General features: G+C 55.8%; 6 protein-coding genes across 6 annotated transcripts; 5 read left to right on the top strand and 1 right to left on the bottom strand.

Moving 5' to 3' along the window:
• Positions 1–726: 726 nt before the first annotated feature.
• TRAVEDRAFT_49173 (uncharacterized protein) lies at positions 727–1887 on the bottom strand (the record flags this gene model as incomplete). Its single annotated transcript, XM_008041983.1, has 4 exons — positions 727–878; positions 942–1388; positions 1442–1568; positions 1636–1887. The coding sequence occupies 4 exons, from the start codon at positions 1885–1887 to the stop codon at positions 727–729; spliced, it is 978 nt and encodes a 325-aa protein (XP_008040174.1).
• Positions 1888–2589: 702 nt separating this feature from the next.
• Positions 2590–5243, top strand: TRAVEDRAFT_59509 (phospholipase D/nuclease; the record flags this gene model as incomplete). Its single annotated transcript, XM_008042243.1, has 14 exons — positions 2590–2609; positions 2675–3293; positions 3346–3457; positions 3509–3594; positions 3644–3652; positions 3700–3780; positions 3831–3971; positions 4025–4138; positions 4198–4290; positions 4347–4529; positions 4587–4697; positions 4756–4956; positions 5014–5130; positions 5205–5243. The coding sequence occupies 14 exons, from the start codon at positions 2590–2592 to the stop codon at positions 5241–5243; spliced, it is 1926 nt and encodes a 641-aa protein (XP_008040434.1).
• Positions 5244–5729: 486 nt separating this feature from the next.
• On the top strand, positions 5730–6361 carry TRAVEDRAFT_127613 (Non-heme 11 kDa protein of cytochrome bc1 complex; the record flags this gene model as incomplete). The annotated part of the gene is made up of 4 exons (XM_008042242.1): positions 5730–5876; positions 5938–6068; positions 6255–6273; positions 6323–6361. 4 exons carry the CDS (start codon positions 5730–5732, stop codon positions 6359–6361), a joined length of 336 nt encoding a protein of 111 aa, XP_008040433.1.
• A 790-nt stretch (positions 6362–7151) lies between these two features.
• TRAVEDRAFT_126934 (DUF1620-domain-containing protein) lies at positions 7152–10821 on the top strand (the record flags this gene model as incomplete). Its single annotated transcript, XM_008042241.1, has 12 exons — positions 7152–7386; positions 7443–7502; positions 7554–7812; positions 7904–8336; positions 8392–8490; positions 8540–8644; positions 8725–8940; positions 8995–9330; positions 9380–10125; positions 10182–10315; positions 10365–10525; positions 10582–10821. The coding sequence occupies 12 exons, from the start codon at positions 7152–7154 to the stop codon at positions 10819–10821; spliced, it is 3024 nt and encodes a 1007-aa protein (XP_008040432.1).
• A 534-nt stretch (positions 10822–11355) lies between these two features.
• On the top strand, positions 11356–14752 carry TRAVEDRAFT_49169 (uncharacterized protein; the record flags this gene model as incomplete). The annotated part of the gene is made up of 6 exons (XM_008041982.1): positions 11356–11400; positions 11465–11578; positions 11646–12268; positions 12325–12574; positions 13710–14338; positions 14389–14752. The coding sequence occupies 6 exons, from the start codon at positions 11356–11358 to the stop codon at positions 14750–14752; spliced, it is 2025 nt and encodes a 674-aa protein (XP_008040173.1).
• An 844-nt stretch (positions 14753–15596) lies between these two features.
• TRAVEDRAFT_49168 (uncharacterized protein) lies at positions 15597–16299 on the top strand (the record flags this gene model as incomplete). The annotated part of the gene is made up of 2 exons (XM_008041981.1): positions 15597–15913; positions 15978–16299. 2 exons carry the CDS (start codon positions 15597–15599, stop codon positions 16297–16299), a joined length of 639 nt encoding a protein of 212 aa, XP_008040172.1.
• Between the last annotated feature and the right edge of the window lie 661 nt (positions 16300–16960).

Raw genomic sequence — 16960 nt, 5'->3', positions numbered from 1 at the left:
CGCAGCCTTCGCCGTCGGCCAGAGTACGTCGCCCCGTCACCTGTCCCACACCGCTACACCGCTAACCGCACCCTCGCCTCCAGTCGCTGCCGTCCCCGCCATCGTGAAGCCCATCACGACCACCGAGGCGCACGCAGTCACCACCATCCTCACCGAGCTCGAGCCCGTCATCACAACGCGTCCGCACACGACCGTGCTCACCGAGACTCAGATCGCGCCGGTGACGCGCGTCACGACGCTCACCGTCGACGGGCACCCGAGCATCGCGACCGTGCGGGCGACGACGACGTTCACGCACCTCCTGACGGAGGTTACCGCGGAGACGGCGACGACGACGCTCACGGAGTTCTCGACGGCGACGTTCTTCACCACGGGCCCGGTGACGACCACGGTCACTGTCGGCGTGTGAGCGGCGGTTGGCTGGGCCTTGCAAGCTTGTCGGTGTGACGGGGAGGGGGTTTCTCGATGTACATTTCAATCTTGGGACGTCTGGGAGGGAGGTAGTAGACGGCGATCAGAGTTGTTGAGGTAGTAGCTCGGACCCTTCGGTGGAATACAAGGTGGAGATTCCAAAAGACCACGCTGGAAGAAGCCTGTTTCTCGTTAGATACCGTATGAGCGTCCGCAACTAGATAGTAGTAGGATCCAGGACATGGACGCATACCTGCGGGGTACGGGGATACCGCTGGACGTATGCAAGACGACCAGATATTGAGGACCCCCTGGCTATACGCCCAGCTCTTCAAACCCTTCTGCGATATCGTACGGGAGTGGCCCTTTCTTGAAGCATTCTTCGGTGCAGATGGTCGGCACGACTGCCGCGCGGTGGCGGATGCAGTACCATGCGGGAGGCAGCGTCTTGTCCGGGTCCAGATATGCTGTATGCGAAAAGAGCAGGGTATAAGCCTCCGCATGCCTCCCTCCAGAACGGAGCGACTCACAGTAGGCCCGATAAAACGAGAGCGAGATCCCGATATCTCCGTCAAATGGCAGCCGGTCGTCGGCGCGGAGGTAGTCCGTCCACCAATCCGCCTCAAGACAAGGGGCGGGGAGATCGTTCGAGGGCAGCACAACCTCGATTTGGCGCAAAAAGCGCCACGCTGGAATGCTTCGGATAACCCCGAAGAACAGGTGCCGGAAATATGTGTCCAGGAGAAGTTTGGCGTTGAAGGGCAGCGTCAAATCGTTGATCGACTCAGGTGCAGCGAAGCGAAAGCGGAGCTTTTTAAGGGCACATTTATTGGCATACATGTTCTGGACGAGGAGTTGGAGTTCCGTGGCCATGCGCCGGTGGCGCCAGGTCTCATGCGCAGGTGCAAGCGCATATCTGGTAAGGTGTATCTCTAACGTCGTTAGCGAGCGTAGAGCGGCAAAGTCTTTCAGCAGGGCTACCACGCAGACATATCAGCAGGGTCAAAGCGAGACGTGCGTTGTGGCTCACGAAATCCTGGCTGTATCGCAGACTGGGCTGCTCTACAAGCTCGCTCGCCGACCTTGACCATTAGCGTCTCTAAAGCGTCTCCGAATACGCCTTTGGGCGGGAAGTTAGAGCATAGGTACCAGATGTCCTGGAATAATACGGTCAGGCATCTCACATAGATGATGGCATAAGTTGAGCCCGCCCGACAGACGCACATACAACTCGAGAGTTCTCAGCCGACTGCAGCGCCCTCGACTAGCGATCGCGCTGAGTCTAGCTCCCTTCGCAAGTGTCAGCTCGTCGGCGACGTCCTTTTTACCTGGCAGACCATCCAGGTGGCTGCCAAGCCGGAGCTTCGAGAGCTCTGGGAATGACCAGATGAAATTGAAGAGAGTCGCCCAGGAGGGAAAGATCGACAAGTCCCAGATGGAGAGGCTGGTTATCGGGTATTGGGATACAAGGACCATGTAGCTAGGGGGGTAAAGCGATATATCTGCGTCAAAAACAAGAGAGCGAACGTGAGGCAGTTTTTGGAGAAGCTCGGACATTGCAAAGGGAATATACGTGTCATGAGATTGTACTCGAACTTCGCGGACGAGATTGCCCAGAAAAGGGTTCCGAAAGATGCTGCTAGCAAACGTGTCAAAGCGCGGACGATCTGTCAGTATGATGATGGTGTAAAGGTTTCGTCGGCTGCGTGGTAGCCAGTCTTTGCAAGTGAGGGAGCACGCTGTGAGCCGAGCATAAGACTGCCATATCCACTGGGGGCTTTCCCAGAGACCAGGCTCACGGCGACAGAAGTCAATGATAGTTTCGAAGACCTCCACCGGTAATATTGGGGGAGACATGTCGATAGCGTGGTAGTAGTGGGCACTGGGAGGAGTTGAGATCGTTTTCAGGCAATCTCCAGGTTGGGATGAGAGGCTTGCGTCAAAACATTAGCGCGCCGTTTCAGGCTGTTTCCGGGCAAAAGCGCCAAACTGGAGACAGAGCACGTGACTGACGCGTCGCGTATCGGGTGGCGGCAGCAGCGCCCCCGCAACGCAGCTTGTTCTCGACCACCACTTGGCCTCCACACAAAGGTGCGGGCGGCCGTCCGTCGATGCCTGCGAGTCCTCCCTGAAACAGATTCACTGACTCTACAGCCGAAGCCGCTTCCAAGGACAATAATGGACGACGACATTGCGAGGTCTGTGGCATGGTCACTAGTGGCAGAAGTTAACACAACTGATTTGTCACGCTTACAATACGCAGGGCTATTGCTCTCAGCCTCCAGGAAAGCAATGGTCGTGCTGCTGAAGTGCATCACGAGGTCATCGACCTATCCGCCGACGATGAGGACGACGAGGACGCTCGCTTCGAAGCAGAGTTACAGCGCGCCATTGAAGCGTCCAAGCAAGAGACGCGCGCAACTTCGGCGATGATACCACAGCACACCATGCCCTCAGGCAACCCTCCCACCCCATCCTCGTCAACTCCGTCTTTCCTTTCAGAGCGGGCAAAATTGGAGCAAGAGCGCGTTGCGCGACAGAAACGACTCCGTCCCGACATCGATCCAGGCGTCGGCCGGGCCGCAGATGGCTCTGATGATGAAATGGATGGGGGCCAGCGGCCTCGCGATGCGAAAAGGCAGCGCGTTTCTTCCTCCTCTCGTGTCGGTGCACGTCGTGCCAACGTGTCTGCTTCTGTTCCCTTTAGCACCCCTGCACCTGCCACCGCCTCTAGAAGTGTCGGGCAAGGCGCTGCATCGAGCTCCGGTGCTGCTTCTCGCAACCTGTACTTCGATGGCGAACTGCGTCAGACGGCCAACCAGCATGTTGATCCTCAGAAAGACAGGCGACCGGTATTCAGACTGTCAGAGATTCTTGCGCCGGTCAGTACCACTGATAATTTAGCCCACGTCCATTGCTAATTCAGGTGTGTAGAAGGAGGATATCGAGTTTGCGATCGTTTCTGCTTTCTGTTGGTCTTACCAGTGGATGTACCAACTTTTCTCCCCCAACACGCCAGTAATCGCTGTAGATCACGATCCTCGAGGTAATTTGGTCGCCTTCATTTGCCAAAATTGATAGCTAAACCAAACCTCAGGCAACGCAACTATCAAGGCGATATTGCCTAACTGGATCAGAACTACGCCCTTCCTTCGCAATGGATTCGGGTGTATGCACATGAAGGTACGTTCTGCTCTTGATCTTGACATCCCGTGTGCTCATTGGTGAATAGTTCATGCTGGTATGACTAGGTTTTCTCTTTGAAGCTGTCTCCTGACCTCCTGCAAGCTTTTATACAGAGACGGCCGTTTGCGTGTGGTCGTCTCCACAGCCAATCTAGTCGAGTACGATTGGCGCGATATCGAGAACGTGAGCAGGATGTCACTCACCAATATACTCCACATACTGAATGCTTCTAGTCCGTGTGGGTGCAAGATATCCCGAAGCGGCCATCACCCGTCACCCAACCTGCAGACACGGAGGATTTCGCCTCAGCCATGGTCCGCGTACTCCATGCTCTGAATGTTGCGCCAGCCCTGATCAACATGTTGAGAAACGACGTGAGTGAACTATTTCTTTTCTCATAGGGCTAACGACGAATTGTCTGGTGTAGCATCCGAACCTCCCGTTGCAACGATTGGAAGACCTTCGCTCTCATTGGGACTTTTCTCGAGTGAAAGCTGCACTCGTTCCCTCGGTCGCCGGCAAACACGAGGGCTGGCCAAAGGTGCGATATATATACACCTCTAATACGCAAGTCCGACTGATCCAGGGCCTTCAAATCAGGTCATTCTCACCGGCCATACACGACTTATGAAGGCCTTGCTAGACATGGAAGCCACCGTCCCCAAGGACAAAGAACTCGCGCTCGAATGTCAGGTGCGGCACCGTATTTCTAACCTCATCGTGTACCGGTCGCGCTGACGTCTGTCCAGGGGTCATCCATTGGCAACTATAGCTCGATGTGGGTGAACGAATTCTTCCTCTCTGCCCGCGGCGAATCGACGCAGAGCTGGCTCGAAACGCCCAAGACTCGCCGCGCGAAGGTGCCCTACCCTGCGGTCAAGATACTGTTCCCGACTGCGCAGTATGTGCGCGAGAGCGTGCTGGGAGAGTCGGTGCGTCTTGCGCGTATTGTGCGTTTATCTTCGCAGGAGCTGAAGCGAAGAGCGTAGGGTGGCGGTACGATGTTCTGCAGGCGGAAGCAGTGGGAGGGGGCGAACTTCCCGCGGCAGCTGTTTCACCAGACGAGGAGCAAGCGTGGGCGCGTGCTCATGCATTCGAAGGTAGCTACGAAGCATTCATTCTTTCCACCCGCGTTGATGGATCGATGCGTGTCTGCAGATGATCCTTGGGACGTTCAAAGAGAAGACGGGCACTCTGGATGGCCACCAACGCGCATCGGCAACTCGCAGCTCTGAGGTAGATACCGACGAGGATGCGGGCTCCGCGAAGCTTGCGGGCTGGGTGTACGTTGGCTCGCACAACTTCACGCCCTCCGCGTGGGGCACGCTCTCGGGGAGCGGGTTCAATCCCTCGCTGAACGTACGTCCTATCTTACTTATCAGCTCTTGCGCGTTTATCACGGAAAAAAACTCGTAGATCAACAACTACGAACTCGGAGTCGTCATCCCGCTGCACACCCAGGAGGAGGTCGACAAGGTTGCGTGCTGGGAGCGCCCACCGCAGAAGTACGTCTCTGGACGTGACGAGCCCTGGGTAAGTATCGCTCTTCGCTGAAATGCATAGAGGCCCTGATGTCAGTCGTGACTAACATGATTGTATGTTTCCAGATGCAAACCGAGTCTCCCTATTTCGTCGAGGATGGTTAGGTTTAGTGCGCATCGCATCGCCTTTCTACGGATGTGTAGCCCCTGTCATTTCCCGCCGCTAGAACGCTAGATTTTTCACCTTGTCGGTTTCCTATCTGTCTCGTAGCTCGCTGTGTGCCAACAGTATTCAGAGCGCACGCCGAGGTTTGTTCTGTGTTTCGAAGCAGCTATTTGGATTTTGTGCGTCCCTTCACGACTCAGTCGGAGTACAACGGGACATCACAATAAGTTGCGATTTCCATGAGGCGAAGTCGCCGGAAACGTTTGGTAGAGTCAATAAAAGCTCCTCCGGACTTCGAGGAGCAGCACCGACAGGTGGTTCGGTTCACATCAGAGAGCGGTTCAGCTTCGGAGCAGGAGACGAACCGGGCAAGACCAATCGGAAACGGCCGATTGTCAGCGAATAGGCGCCGTCCGTCTTCCGTTCGCGGCCGTCGCATCCGCGCTTGAACACCGTCAACGTTGTCCTCCTGCTCGCGCTCGGTAATGAGTCTCTCGTCGATGTTCTCGTCGTTCTTCACCGTCCACGCGGACGCCCCTGAGGAGAAGGAGGCGAAGGAGGAGCCTTCCCAGGAGGAGGAGGCCGAGGAGGAGCCCGCCCAGGAAGAGGAGGAAGAGGAGGAGCCCGAGGACGTGCGTATAGACGCACGCATTTGTTTGCGCTGGCAGCTGCTTACGTGCGTGTGGTGGATAGCCCCTGCCCGCCATTGTGGAGGAGTGCGAGCAGTCGGCGAAGTGCGCGCCCGCGCTGCACCACTTCCAGCACTGCGAGGAGAAGGTCAACGCTGGCGAGGGCTACAAGGGCGAGGACTGCGTTGAGGAATTGTGAGTACACGTCTGCGTTCGGAGATGTTGTTAGTGCTAACTCTGCTTTCTAGCTGTAAGTAGTCTTGTGAATGCGTTATACCGCCTGCTGACGTCGCGCCGCGCTCGTCCCTTCTGTCCCACCAGACCAGTGAGTACCCGTCCCGGCGTGAAGTCGAAACACGTTGCTAATGCATCCCTATGTAGCCTCATGCACTGCGTCAACGTATGTTGCGTCTTCCTATTGACGTTGGCTCGTACTGAGGCTTGCACAGGGTTGCACTGCGCCAAAACTCTTCTCCAAGCTCAAGTAGAAGAGACCTCTAGTCTAGTTCATCCAGGTATGTCTCTTTCTCTCACCCATCGACCTGCCATTGACGTCCGTGTCTGCAGTTAGAATAGAGTCTGCATCGTGCAACGCCATGTTGCTAATAGGACTATTCAGCCTACTTTGACTTGCCACACTTGCCGCGTGCGATTGCCCTGAGGTGCTTTCATTCGACATAAGGCTGTCATATTTTGCGGAGTGTATTCCACTGAAGAAGCAGCATAGACCCTCACCCATTCTAAGCTAAGTTGTGGTCCTCGTCACCATGTGGCCCTCTAGTAAACGGGTTGTATGCTGTGCGTCTTTGCCAATGTTACGCCGGTGGTTGTATACTCGCACACTGTAAACTTTTTGATTGGCCTGGGAAAGCGGTCTTAGGATTCACCTCGTTGACACAATCATACGGCTGCTGGGAATATTCCAGCGTAAGGGCGACGAAACCGTCGATAGGATTCAGGTCCGTGCCTTCCTGGGTGTCTGCAAGGTCTCGTCGAAGTATCGTTCTGCATGTCTAAACGAATTAGATCGCCCTCGTCATCTCGATGGAGTCCAAACCAGATACTCTCTTACACTTGCCTGTGGGTGACTGACATCGAGTACTGATGAGGTGGTCGCAAGAGAATGGTCAGTATAGTTATGGGCGCTGGTCCACGAGCGCCTAATTAGCGCTGCCACCGCGTCGGTGGACGCGTCGCATGCGGCGCGCACACTCCACTCTCGCAGCTCTTCTCTCATCCTCTCCGCCAACTGCTCTGGCTCGGCTTCAGAAAGCCTCCATGAGGCTTTTCTCTGTTCTACTCGGTGCGGCGTGTGCATACGCGCTGCACGCTTCGGAGGCCGGCGTGCTCGACTGGCATAAACCTCAGCTCGGTGTTCCGCTCATCCAGTCCGCTGCCACTGCCCCCACATTCCACCGGAGAGAGTACGACACTGGGGCGACGCGCAGTACTGTTCTGACCGCAACACAGAGCAACGTGCTTGCTTCTGTGAACCCAGCGAACGGCTCAATAGGTGAGCAAGACAGCCGTATGTCATAACGGCAGGGGAATGAATGCGGTCAAGCATAGACTGGCGGTATGTGTTCGACGACGACGACCGCATTATCGCGTACCACAAGGACAATGACGGTATGTGCTCATGTATGCCCTGAGTTGATCTGCAATGACGAGCGTCCACAGTGGTCGCCGCCTTGTCCGGCGTCGGAGGTGCCAACCTCCGCCTATTCGACGCAATAGACGGCGACCTCCTACTGGAAACCCGACTTCATAGCCCTGAGGCGGGACGACTGTTTGAACCAGAAACTCTGGGCACTGCTATTTCCTTCGGCTCTGGGGTGCAAGCTGGGGATGTATTCGTGCTCACGGACGGACACGTTCTCCGGAGCATCGACCGGCGCACTGGAGCTGTGAAGTGGGGCTGGAGCGCGCCAGATCAAACGTGAGCAGCTTGGGGCAGGCTCTGCTTCTGCTTTGGTGCAAGACGAGCCCGAGACCACCTGATTGACGAGTCCTAATTTTCTGGTATTCAGATCTCTCGTGGTGTATTCAAAGATTCTTGTAACGCCGTCGGCCATCTATCTCCTCGGGCTCGCCAACTCCTTTGCGTCGTACACGTTGCACATCAGCACCCTATCCCCGACTACCGGCGAACTCATTGCCAGCGGGAACGTCCCTTCTAGCGTCACTACAGGGTTTACCGACGTAGTGGTCGTACGCGACCACAGAACATCGGAAGTAGAACCGCACATCGTGTGGCTCGAGGGCAAGGTTATCAAATATTACACTTTGACACCGAGCCTCAAGGCGAAGCCCGCCGTCATCAAGGGAGCAACCTACCGCTCCCTGCGAGACGTTGGAGTCTCCGCATATGGCCAGTTCGTTGCTGTGCAAGAAGATGGTTCTGGACGGGTGATTAGACTCAGCTCCGAGGGCTTGAAGGTAATCTGGGACTTTGCAGACTCTGTACGTACAACACTGCCCCGGCTGGCAGATTGCCATATTGACTTTCTCTCTTTAGGCGACGTCGCCGCAGCGCTCCGATGCTATCTACTCCGGCGGTCTAGACGTCGACGGCCACCCATACATCGCCCGGGTCTTCTGGTCACACGCGTTCAGGGTGCGTCTTGTCCCGTCCGTGGGCGGCATTTGTGTTGACAGTTCTTCAGCAAGCATCGGCGCACATCTTCGCGTCACACCTCGCTGAGGGCAAGGGCCTCGTTACGGGATTCACATTCCCATTCAAGACGGCGGAGCACGGCATTATCACCCATGTACGTTTGCTCGTCTCCGCCCCTTCATGAACTTCCCTGAGTGCTCGCCCTAGGTCGCCGTCGACGCCGCGAACCCCGAGCCTTACAGGGTGCTTTCACGGCTATTCCTGACTACCAGTACGGGAGCTATTCAGCTCTGGCAGCACGACCAGCATCAATGGACGCGCGAAGAGGGCCTCGCCGATATTCGTGTCGCCGAGCTCGTCGAACTGCCCGAAAGGAAGATCGCCTCGCACGCCGGCGTCGAGCAAGAGAACTTTGGGGCGCGTCTCCGCCGGCAACTTTCCGACGCACAGGTGCGCAGGACCCTGGGTTTTGGGAGGAAGGGACGAACCTAATCCCTGCTGCAGGATTTCCCGCAGTACGCCGTCAACTTCGTGCGGCGATTCGTGACAGGCTCGTATGCCTCCGCGAGCGCCTCCGTTGCGCCGTCCACCAATGCGACGGAGCCTCTGTCTCGCGATACCTTCGGCTTTAGAAAGGTGATTGTCGCCGCTACGTCCCATGGCAAGGTTCACGGCATAGACTCGGCGAACGGAGAGGTCCTCTGGAGTCGTGTCTTTGGTCTTGGCTGGGCCGCGCAAGTGGGCGGCCAAATCATTCCCGCAAAATTGTTTGTGACGCGCACGGTCAATGACGGCGAAATTCCCCAAGTCGTGCTTGTGACACAGCGAAAAGCAAACAACGTAGGTTATCCCCGTCTACTTCGCCGTCTACTATCTGACCATTGTCTAGGGCCTCGTGGACACTGTGCTGTTCCACGTAGATGCTCTGACCGGCGACGACGCAACAGGCAAATCTCCGGCCAACGACGTTCTGCAAGGCAAAGACGTCGTCTCTGGCCCGCTTGTAGAGGCATTCCTCCTGAAAACTGCATCAGCGCGTGTCGTCGTGCTGCTCGATGAGTTCCTGCAAGTACACTTGTTCCCCGAAACAGACGAGACCCTTCGCGCACTCGAGAAAGCCGCCCCAGCCCTGCGCATCCCATTGAAAACCGGCCCTCCTGGCCAGCGCCAGCTCACCGGTCATCAAATTCCTTCGAATGTCGAGTTCACCGGGCGGTACATCGCGTACCCGACGTGGACGCTGCCGTTCCCGCCTACCGAGGACATCCGCACCATCTTTGCGCGGCCCACGGACCCGGTCGCGTCGCTTGGGAAGGTACTCGGCAACCGCACGACGCTGTACAAGTATCTCAACCCGAACCTCATCGGCGTGGTGACGGGCCCGTCGGCATCTGTTCCCGCATCCAAGTCGGCGACGTGCGCGGTGTACCTGGTCGACGGCGCAAAGGGTACCGTCATCTACCACGCGGTGCTGCCGTCCGCGGAGGGCGCGTGCGACGTAAAGGCGGCTCTTGTCGAGAACTGGCTGGTGTACCACTATTACGACAGCGAGGTGGGCCCCGGCCAGGCGAAGGGCTATCGCGTCGTTTCCGTCGAGCTCTACGAGGGGCATGGGATCGATGATAAGACGTTGAGGTGCGTTCCCTGATGCTCCGCTCTTCCGGCCGTGTTTGACCATCCGTCTGCCCCAGCTCGGACCTGACGTCACTCTCGAATAAGACCACGTCGGTGAGCATACACGAGCAGTCGTATGTGTTCGCGCGCGGCATCACGACCCTGGCGGCTACCTCGACGAGCTATGGGATCACCATGAAGGACATCATCGGTTAGTGTTTCTCCCGCTGTTCAATCGGCGTTGACTCATGCGACTGCAGTTGCGCATGAGCACGGGCAGATCCAATCAGTCCCTCGCCGCTTCCTTGACCCGCGACGCCCGAAGCAGAAGCCAACGACGGAAGAGATGGAGGAATGGCTCATCCAGTACGACCCCGTCATCCCCGACGACCCGAAGCGCGTCCTCTCGCACAATTACCAGGTAGGCTTTTGCTCACCCAATACACGGGACACCTTCTCACCTTGCTGCGTGCGCAGGTGGCAAAGACGCGCCGCGTCGTGACGTCCCCGGCGCTGCTCGAGTCAACATCGCTCGTTTTCGCGTACGGCCTGGACCTATTCTCCACGCGCGTCGCACCGTCGAACACGTTCGACGTCCTCAGCGAGAACTTCAACAAGGTGCAGCTCGTGTTCACCATCGGTGGCCTCGCGCTCGCGATCTTCATCGTGAAACCGATGGTGGCGCGGAAACGCCTGCGGGAGCGGTGGTACGACTAGCTTGGTGCTGTCTTGGTATCATCAGCGTGATATATAATTGTATATTCCAAACTGATTCTGCCTGGTGTGTGCAACATAGATGGAGCGGGTGATTCCCTCCGCGCCCGGAACACAGATTTCAAAGTAAGCCTGAGCACTTTGAGACGACGGGTGTTTCCCCTCGGAGTGGCTATGAGCTATCAACACATCAACGTTCAAGGCAGCCACCCGTCTGATGAATTGGCCGTGTAATGTGTACGACTGGTGCAAGATAGTAGCCATAGACCTTCGCGACATTCCTTACCTAAAACCACACGAGTCTGAGAAGTAGCGCTCAAACGTCTGGGGGTCGGCCAAGACCGTTAACAACTTCTCATCATATCTCCTCCAGCAGCGCATCCTGCGTGATCTTGCGACTACTTGCTCTGCGAATGCAAATTCGCCGTTGCACCTTCTCGGTCGCCTTCGTCTCGTGCTGACGTATACAATCCTGCCGGCGTCTGACCAACGTTTGTGGTCCCAGCGATGACTTCGAGTCAAGAAATGGCATCCACGATGACGAACTCGCTGGAAGATTTAACAGGTTCCTCCCCGAATAAGGTCAGTTGACGGATTATCCTGAATGGCTGGGATTTCCTCTCATGAAGAGCTCGAATATCTATAGGATCCTGTGCCTGAAGTGGCGTTCCCCGAGTTGACGCCTCGCAGTTTTGCAAAAGCCGACGAGGGCACGCCCGCATCCATGGAGCTCTCGACTAGTCTTTCTCAGGACTGTCTGGTCAGTTGAACCCCAACATCAGCCAATTATATAGCTATCTGTAGGAACCTGACTATCGATTCTACAGGGTTACATCGAAATTATCGGCCTAGCGAAGGCGAACGATGGACAATTCGTCACACTGAGGATCCCTCGAGAGGTGCCGGACCCGCTCTCGATCGACGAGAATTATTGGGATAGTGACGGTCTCCCAATCGGCGACCCCCGCAAACGCGATAGGAACACACTGCCGTGGTCAGGCTCGGAGATCACGCTGAAGTTGAAGATGGGGGAGCTCATCGGCGCAGGGAGCTCCGGGTGGGTATACGCAGTCGAGGTCATCTCATCCCATCCTGGGTGTAGTTTCTCCACACCACCCCTCGTGGTCAAGGTCGCAAAACAGACGGGAGGCCGCCGGATTTCGGAGGAGGCTGAGGCGTACGACCAACTACGCGGCGCACAGGGCACGGCTACGGGCATCTGTTATGGGTACTTCCGCCGGTCGGTCAATTTGCAGGAGCTCAGCATCCTGCCCTGGGACCCAGAATGCACCTTCCCGAGGTCGAAAGAGACGTTCGATGTGCACGATATGCCTAACCCCTGCGCCAGTCTTAGCGTCCTGCTCTTGCAGAGGCTGGGTAAATCCTTGCAGGACACCGTCGACCCGAGCAGATCGGATTCGCTGAGGAACATACCACCGGAAGTACTGCGGTGAGTGTTGACGTACCTTTACCCCTACAAGATTTACTTACGCAACGGTTACACAGCGAGCAGCTTTTGGAAATGTGTCGGGGCTTGTTCCCGCCGTTCGACTTGGTTCACCTAGACATAAGGCCGGAAAACATCCTACGAGCATCTTTGACCGCTCCTGCACTCACGTCATCTTCCGACACATCCAACCCGGCTAACCCGTGGCGCCTCGTGGACTGGGAGAAGGTTGAGAAGCTGAGGCTGCCCTTGGAATGTTCCGACCCTTTCAGCATATACAGCCACGCCATCCAGGACATGCTGGACGACGTTTGTCCGGCTCTCTACGACGCGGAAGATAGGCTGAAGAGGAAAGAAGAGCGGCGAGCGCGAAAACTCCGGATGAAGGCAAGGTCGGGGTGATCACTGGTGCTGATGTAGTGCTGATGGGTTGTAACTTCTCGATATGTACATGATAGCGATGGTATAGCACTAACTTTGACTACTGTTTGTGTACGTAAGCCTGAGGACGTAAGAATCTAAACTCCGCCAGCAGCTCTGCAGGCTGCGCCGCTGCAGCGACTGAAGCTGGACAACGCCATATGCATGCTGACAGCACTACCCGCTGGCTCTCATTTTTGTGCCAAAATACACCACCCGCAGAACTTGCCATCGCCTCCTGTTTGCAACGTCAAGTCAAACGACCTCACAACGATTCGAAATAGCGATGTCCATGACGTCCATGCCGGTAAGTGCGCCTAAGCCGCGAGGTCTGCTCCCTTTGGACGTACGGCTACGATAGTATGTAAGTCGATCTGCAAGTCACTGACACTCTGAATTACACCGCAGTGCGACTACTCGATAACCTCTATCTCGGTCTTGGGGTTGGCCAAAGAGAATGATGGCAAAGATCATGTTGAACTTCTGTGTCTACGGCTGTGCCGGACCGGGAGTGGCAGTGATAGTGGCTGTGCGTCTACCATACGCCAGCATGGACTTTCCTACTTACCATATACGTACATTCTTTTGTCCTGTACTTACTTGGCATCCTGCCATCCCTCCATATGATTCTGGTACGTTCTACGATGTTCCGGACTATTCTAGACAGTGTCCGGATTACTCGCATTACTCAGCCATGGACTATCTGACCTTATGTCGATTATGCTCCCTTACTCAGCGTTACTCATCGCTCAGTCAGCGTCCTCTGGACGTCACATGCCCTCTTCCTATACGCTTACTCATCGTCCTCCCCAGTAGTATATAAGGAGGACTCTGCAGGCCTCTGCTCTTCAGTCGTTCTCTCACAGACTGAAGAGTAAGTCCCATACTACCTATGCTTCCTTACATGTTTACTTACTAGTACTTGAAGCCTCTCTTTGTGCGGCTTACAGGTACAGTACTATGCAATCATAGTCGTTCTCTCACAGACTGAAGACCTCTCTTTGTGCGGCTTACAGCCTTCCAGGTTCAGAGTTCATCAGATCACACGTTGGAGGTTACACGAGCACGCCCTGAAGTGCCATCCTTTCCCCCGGGACCAGTCTACTACGACCCTGACGACCCCGCAACCCACCATTTCATTGTCGACTCAGAAGAGGACGCTGACATCGACTGGGGCGCATACAAACCTAGCACTGGCACGGCCGAGCCCGTTCGGGCTGAAGTGCCATCCTCGCAAGGGCCGGGAATCCGTCTTGAGCTGCGGATTGGCAAGAGGATGCACGCAGGGCGGTACACTTGGGTGTACGATGTGCATGTCATCTCCCCCCGCATCGACATCCCCCCGCTCGTTGCAAAGATCGCGCGGGAGAGGAGCGGCCGGCGGCTTTCCGTGGAGGCCGGTGCGTACGAGGTGCTGCAGAGCCTGCAGGGTGCCATCCTGCCCCGCTGCTATGGGTACTTCCGGGGCTTCGTCAATTTGCAAGAGATGATCGTCGTCCCCTGGAATCCTCGATGCAAGCTGCCAAGGTCCGCGGAGGACCTTGACATCTACGATATGCCGAACGCTTCCGCAAGTCTGAATATTCTGCTGCTGGAGAAGCTCGGCCGCCCGCTGTCTATGTTCAGAGCTGGCGACGTCGCACCTGGCCTACAGTAAGCGAGAGGCTCGCAGCGTCATGTGTATACACTCATAGAATTTGTAGAGCGGAGCTGGTCACAATGTGGATGGCCGCTTCAGACCTCGGGATCATACACCACGGCATCGGAGCTTCCGACATCCTTGAGGCCTCCTTCGACGCTACTAGGTCCCCTGGTACTGCTCAAGATACGCCACATCTCAGTCGGTGGCGTCTGATCGACTGGGAGGACTTCGATATATCGTATGGCTACACCCGTCAAGGAAGGGTGCACGATTTCGAATCGCGTGCCGAACATCTGATTGAAAACGAACTCATAGAAGAGCTCGAGATGGAAACTGGAGAACAGGACTCCGAGGACGAGTGGGAGTTGGAGCTTGATTCTGAAGACTCATGCGATGTAGACACCATAGATGATGCAGACGACTGAGATCGGTGGGGAGGCGGTCGTCGTTGGTCTGTGTTTTGTGAAGTTCTATCAGTGGGGACAGCGTTCACCAGAAACGCGTGGAAGCCAGGACTAGTAAGCTTAATAACTTGGATATGTATCGCAGTTATGGATGGCGGCCGTCGACATAGTGAACGAGTGAACGTTGAACCGGTGATGTTACTTACCTAAAACAAAACGATGTGGTTCAGGGCGCTCATCTCCGGATTAGTCCTTGCGCAGGCCCAAAAAAACTAGTTTAGCCACCATCCTTGGGCCTTGTCATTTACCCCTCAACCAGCTGTATTCAACAGTTCACTATGGTAACGGCGCCGGACCAGCCTGACTCTACAACGACGAATTTGCTCCCGCAGGCACCTACTACAGCTTACACTGCGACGACGGCCCAGGTTTCGGGGCCCTGGATCAATCAAGCTCAGAACTGTTTGGTTCGTTGTTGTAACTACTCCATCCGCAGTCTCTGTAGGCGTGCGACAGGTTTTCTGACTAGTTATCATCTGCCCCTCTCTAGAACTCGCCTACTCACCGGCTTCGAGTTGCAGCAATTGAGATCACTGGCCTTGCCAGAGACAACGACGGAAATGCCATTGTCCTAACAATCCCTCGAGAGCTGCCGGACCCGCTCACAAATGACCAAAGTCGCCCCGATTGGAAAACTGTCTGGCCAGCTCCAAGACGTAGTACTTCAACAAAGCCGGCGTGGTTGGGTTCTGGTCGAACTCTGGAACTGGCATTGGGGCGCCTGATCGGTGGAGGAGGGAGCGGACGGGTATACGAAGTCGAGGTCACTTCCTCGAGTCCCTCTGAAATAGGGCCCGCCCAAGCGATGCCTCCCCTCGCAGTCAAAATAGCAGCACGGATTAAAGGCCGGCGTCTCTCCGAGGAGGCGGACGTCTACGACCAGCTTTCGAGCTTACAAGGCACGATCATACCCCTCTGCTTCGGATACTTCCGTCGCTTCGTCAACTTGCAGGAGATGAGTCTCGCACCCTGGGATCCCAATTGTACATTCCCGAGGTCATTCGACATCTACCATATGCCACACACCGACGCCAGCTTGAACATGCTCCTTATGGAGAGGATGGGTACATCTCTTCGGAAGACTCCGAGGCACATACTACCCGATAATTTGTCTGAGCTACGGTTAGTCCCTGACGAAGGCACATCGAGCACGCAACTCATGCTGATCTGACTTGAATTTTAACAGGGACCAGTTGATTCAAATGTACAAAGCAGCGGGAGAACTCGGGTTCAACCATAAGGATATCAAATCCGCGAACATACTGCGAGTTCTTGAACCAAGCGCGACGACTGCAGCATCCGAGTCGGGCTACCTGTGGCGCCTGGTGGACTGGGAGGACTGCCACAAGATGGAGATGCCACTCCAGCGTCAAGTCATCTTCAGTGAGATCAAGACGGAAGTCAAATGGATGATAGAGAATGACTTGCGCGATGACGGAGACGGGGATGGATCGGACACTGGTATGGGCGGCAGCGACGACTCCGGGTGTGGCAAAGACGAGGCCTAGGAGCATGAATGTAGAATATATTGACTTTGGTTGACGGCACGGGAATTGGGAAACCACAAACGATAGTGGATGGAGGTGACTTTGAGATGACATCTGATGCAATCCAACCTAGCCTCTGGCGAGTCGTCACGTCAGGTGTATACCAACTGATCGCTCGTGTGAACCACTCGCGCACTCTACGAATAAATCACCCGGCACCTGGTCTTTTAAAGCTTGGATGAACGCGTCCAGCGCATTCCAGGCAAATGACTGCACCGGCGTCCCTTTGTGCAAGATGCGCGAGAGCGTGCCTTTTGCTCACCCTCCCAAAACTTCACGACGTCAGCGTATAAATTAATAGAACAGTCCGCTATCTCTCTCACCTCCATTACCATCTCGGCTCCAAGTGCAGCCCAACGAAGCGAGCCGAGCATGCCAATGCCCGAGTCAGGAGAGCAGCGAGACGTATCATCGTCATGTCAAGCCCTACGTAGAACCTTGTGCGGCTGGTCTCCAGACTGGAAGAGCTTGAAGTTCTGCGCGAGCTCGAGCATGAATGCATGAACACCCCTACAGGTCGTACGCAGATAAGTGTCTCGGTCACCCGCGCGCGATGCTGGGCGTAGCGACGAGACGTTACACCCAGTCAGAATGTACCGATATTGGGACTCCGCTGTGGCTG

This window comes from Trametes versicolor, assembly GCF_000271585.1.
Source record: "Trametes versicolor FP-101664 SS1 unplaced genomic scaffold TRAVEscaffold_8, whole genome shotgun sequence".
NCBI lineage: Eukaryota > Fungi > Basidiomycota > Agaricomycetes > Polyporales > Polyporaceae > Trametes > Trametes versicolor.
Note: the sequence above shows the minus strand (reverse complement) of the source record. Positions and strands in the feature narration are given on the sequence as shown.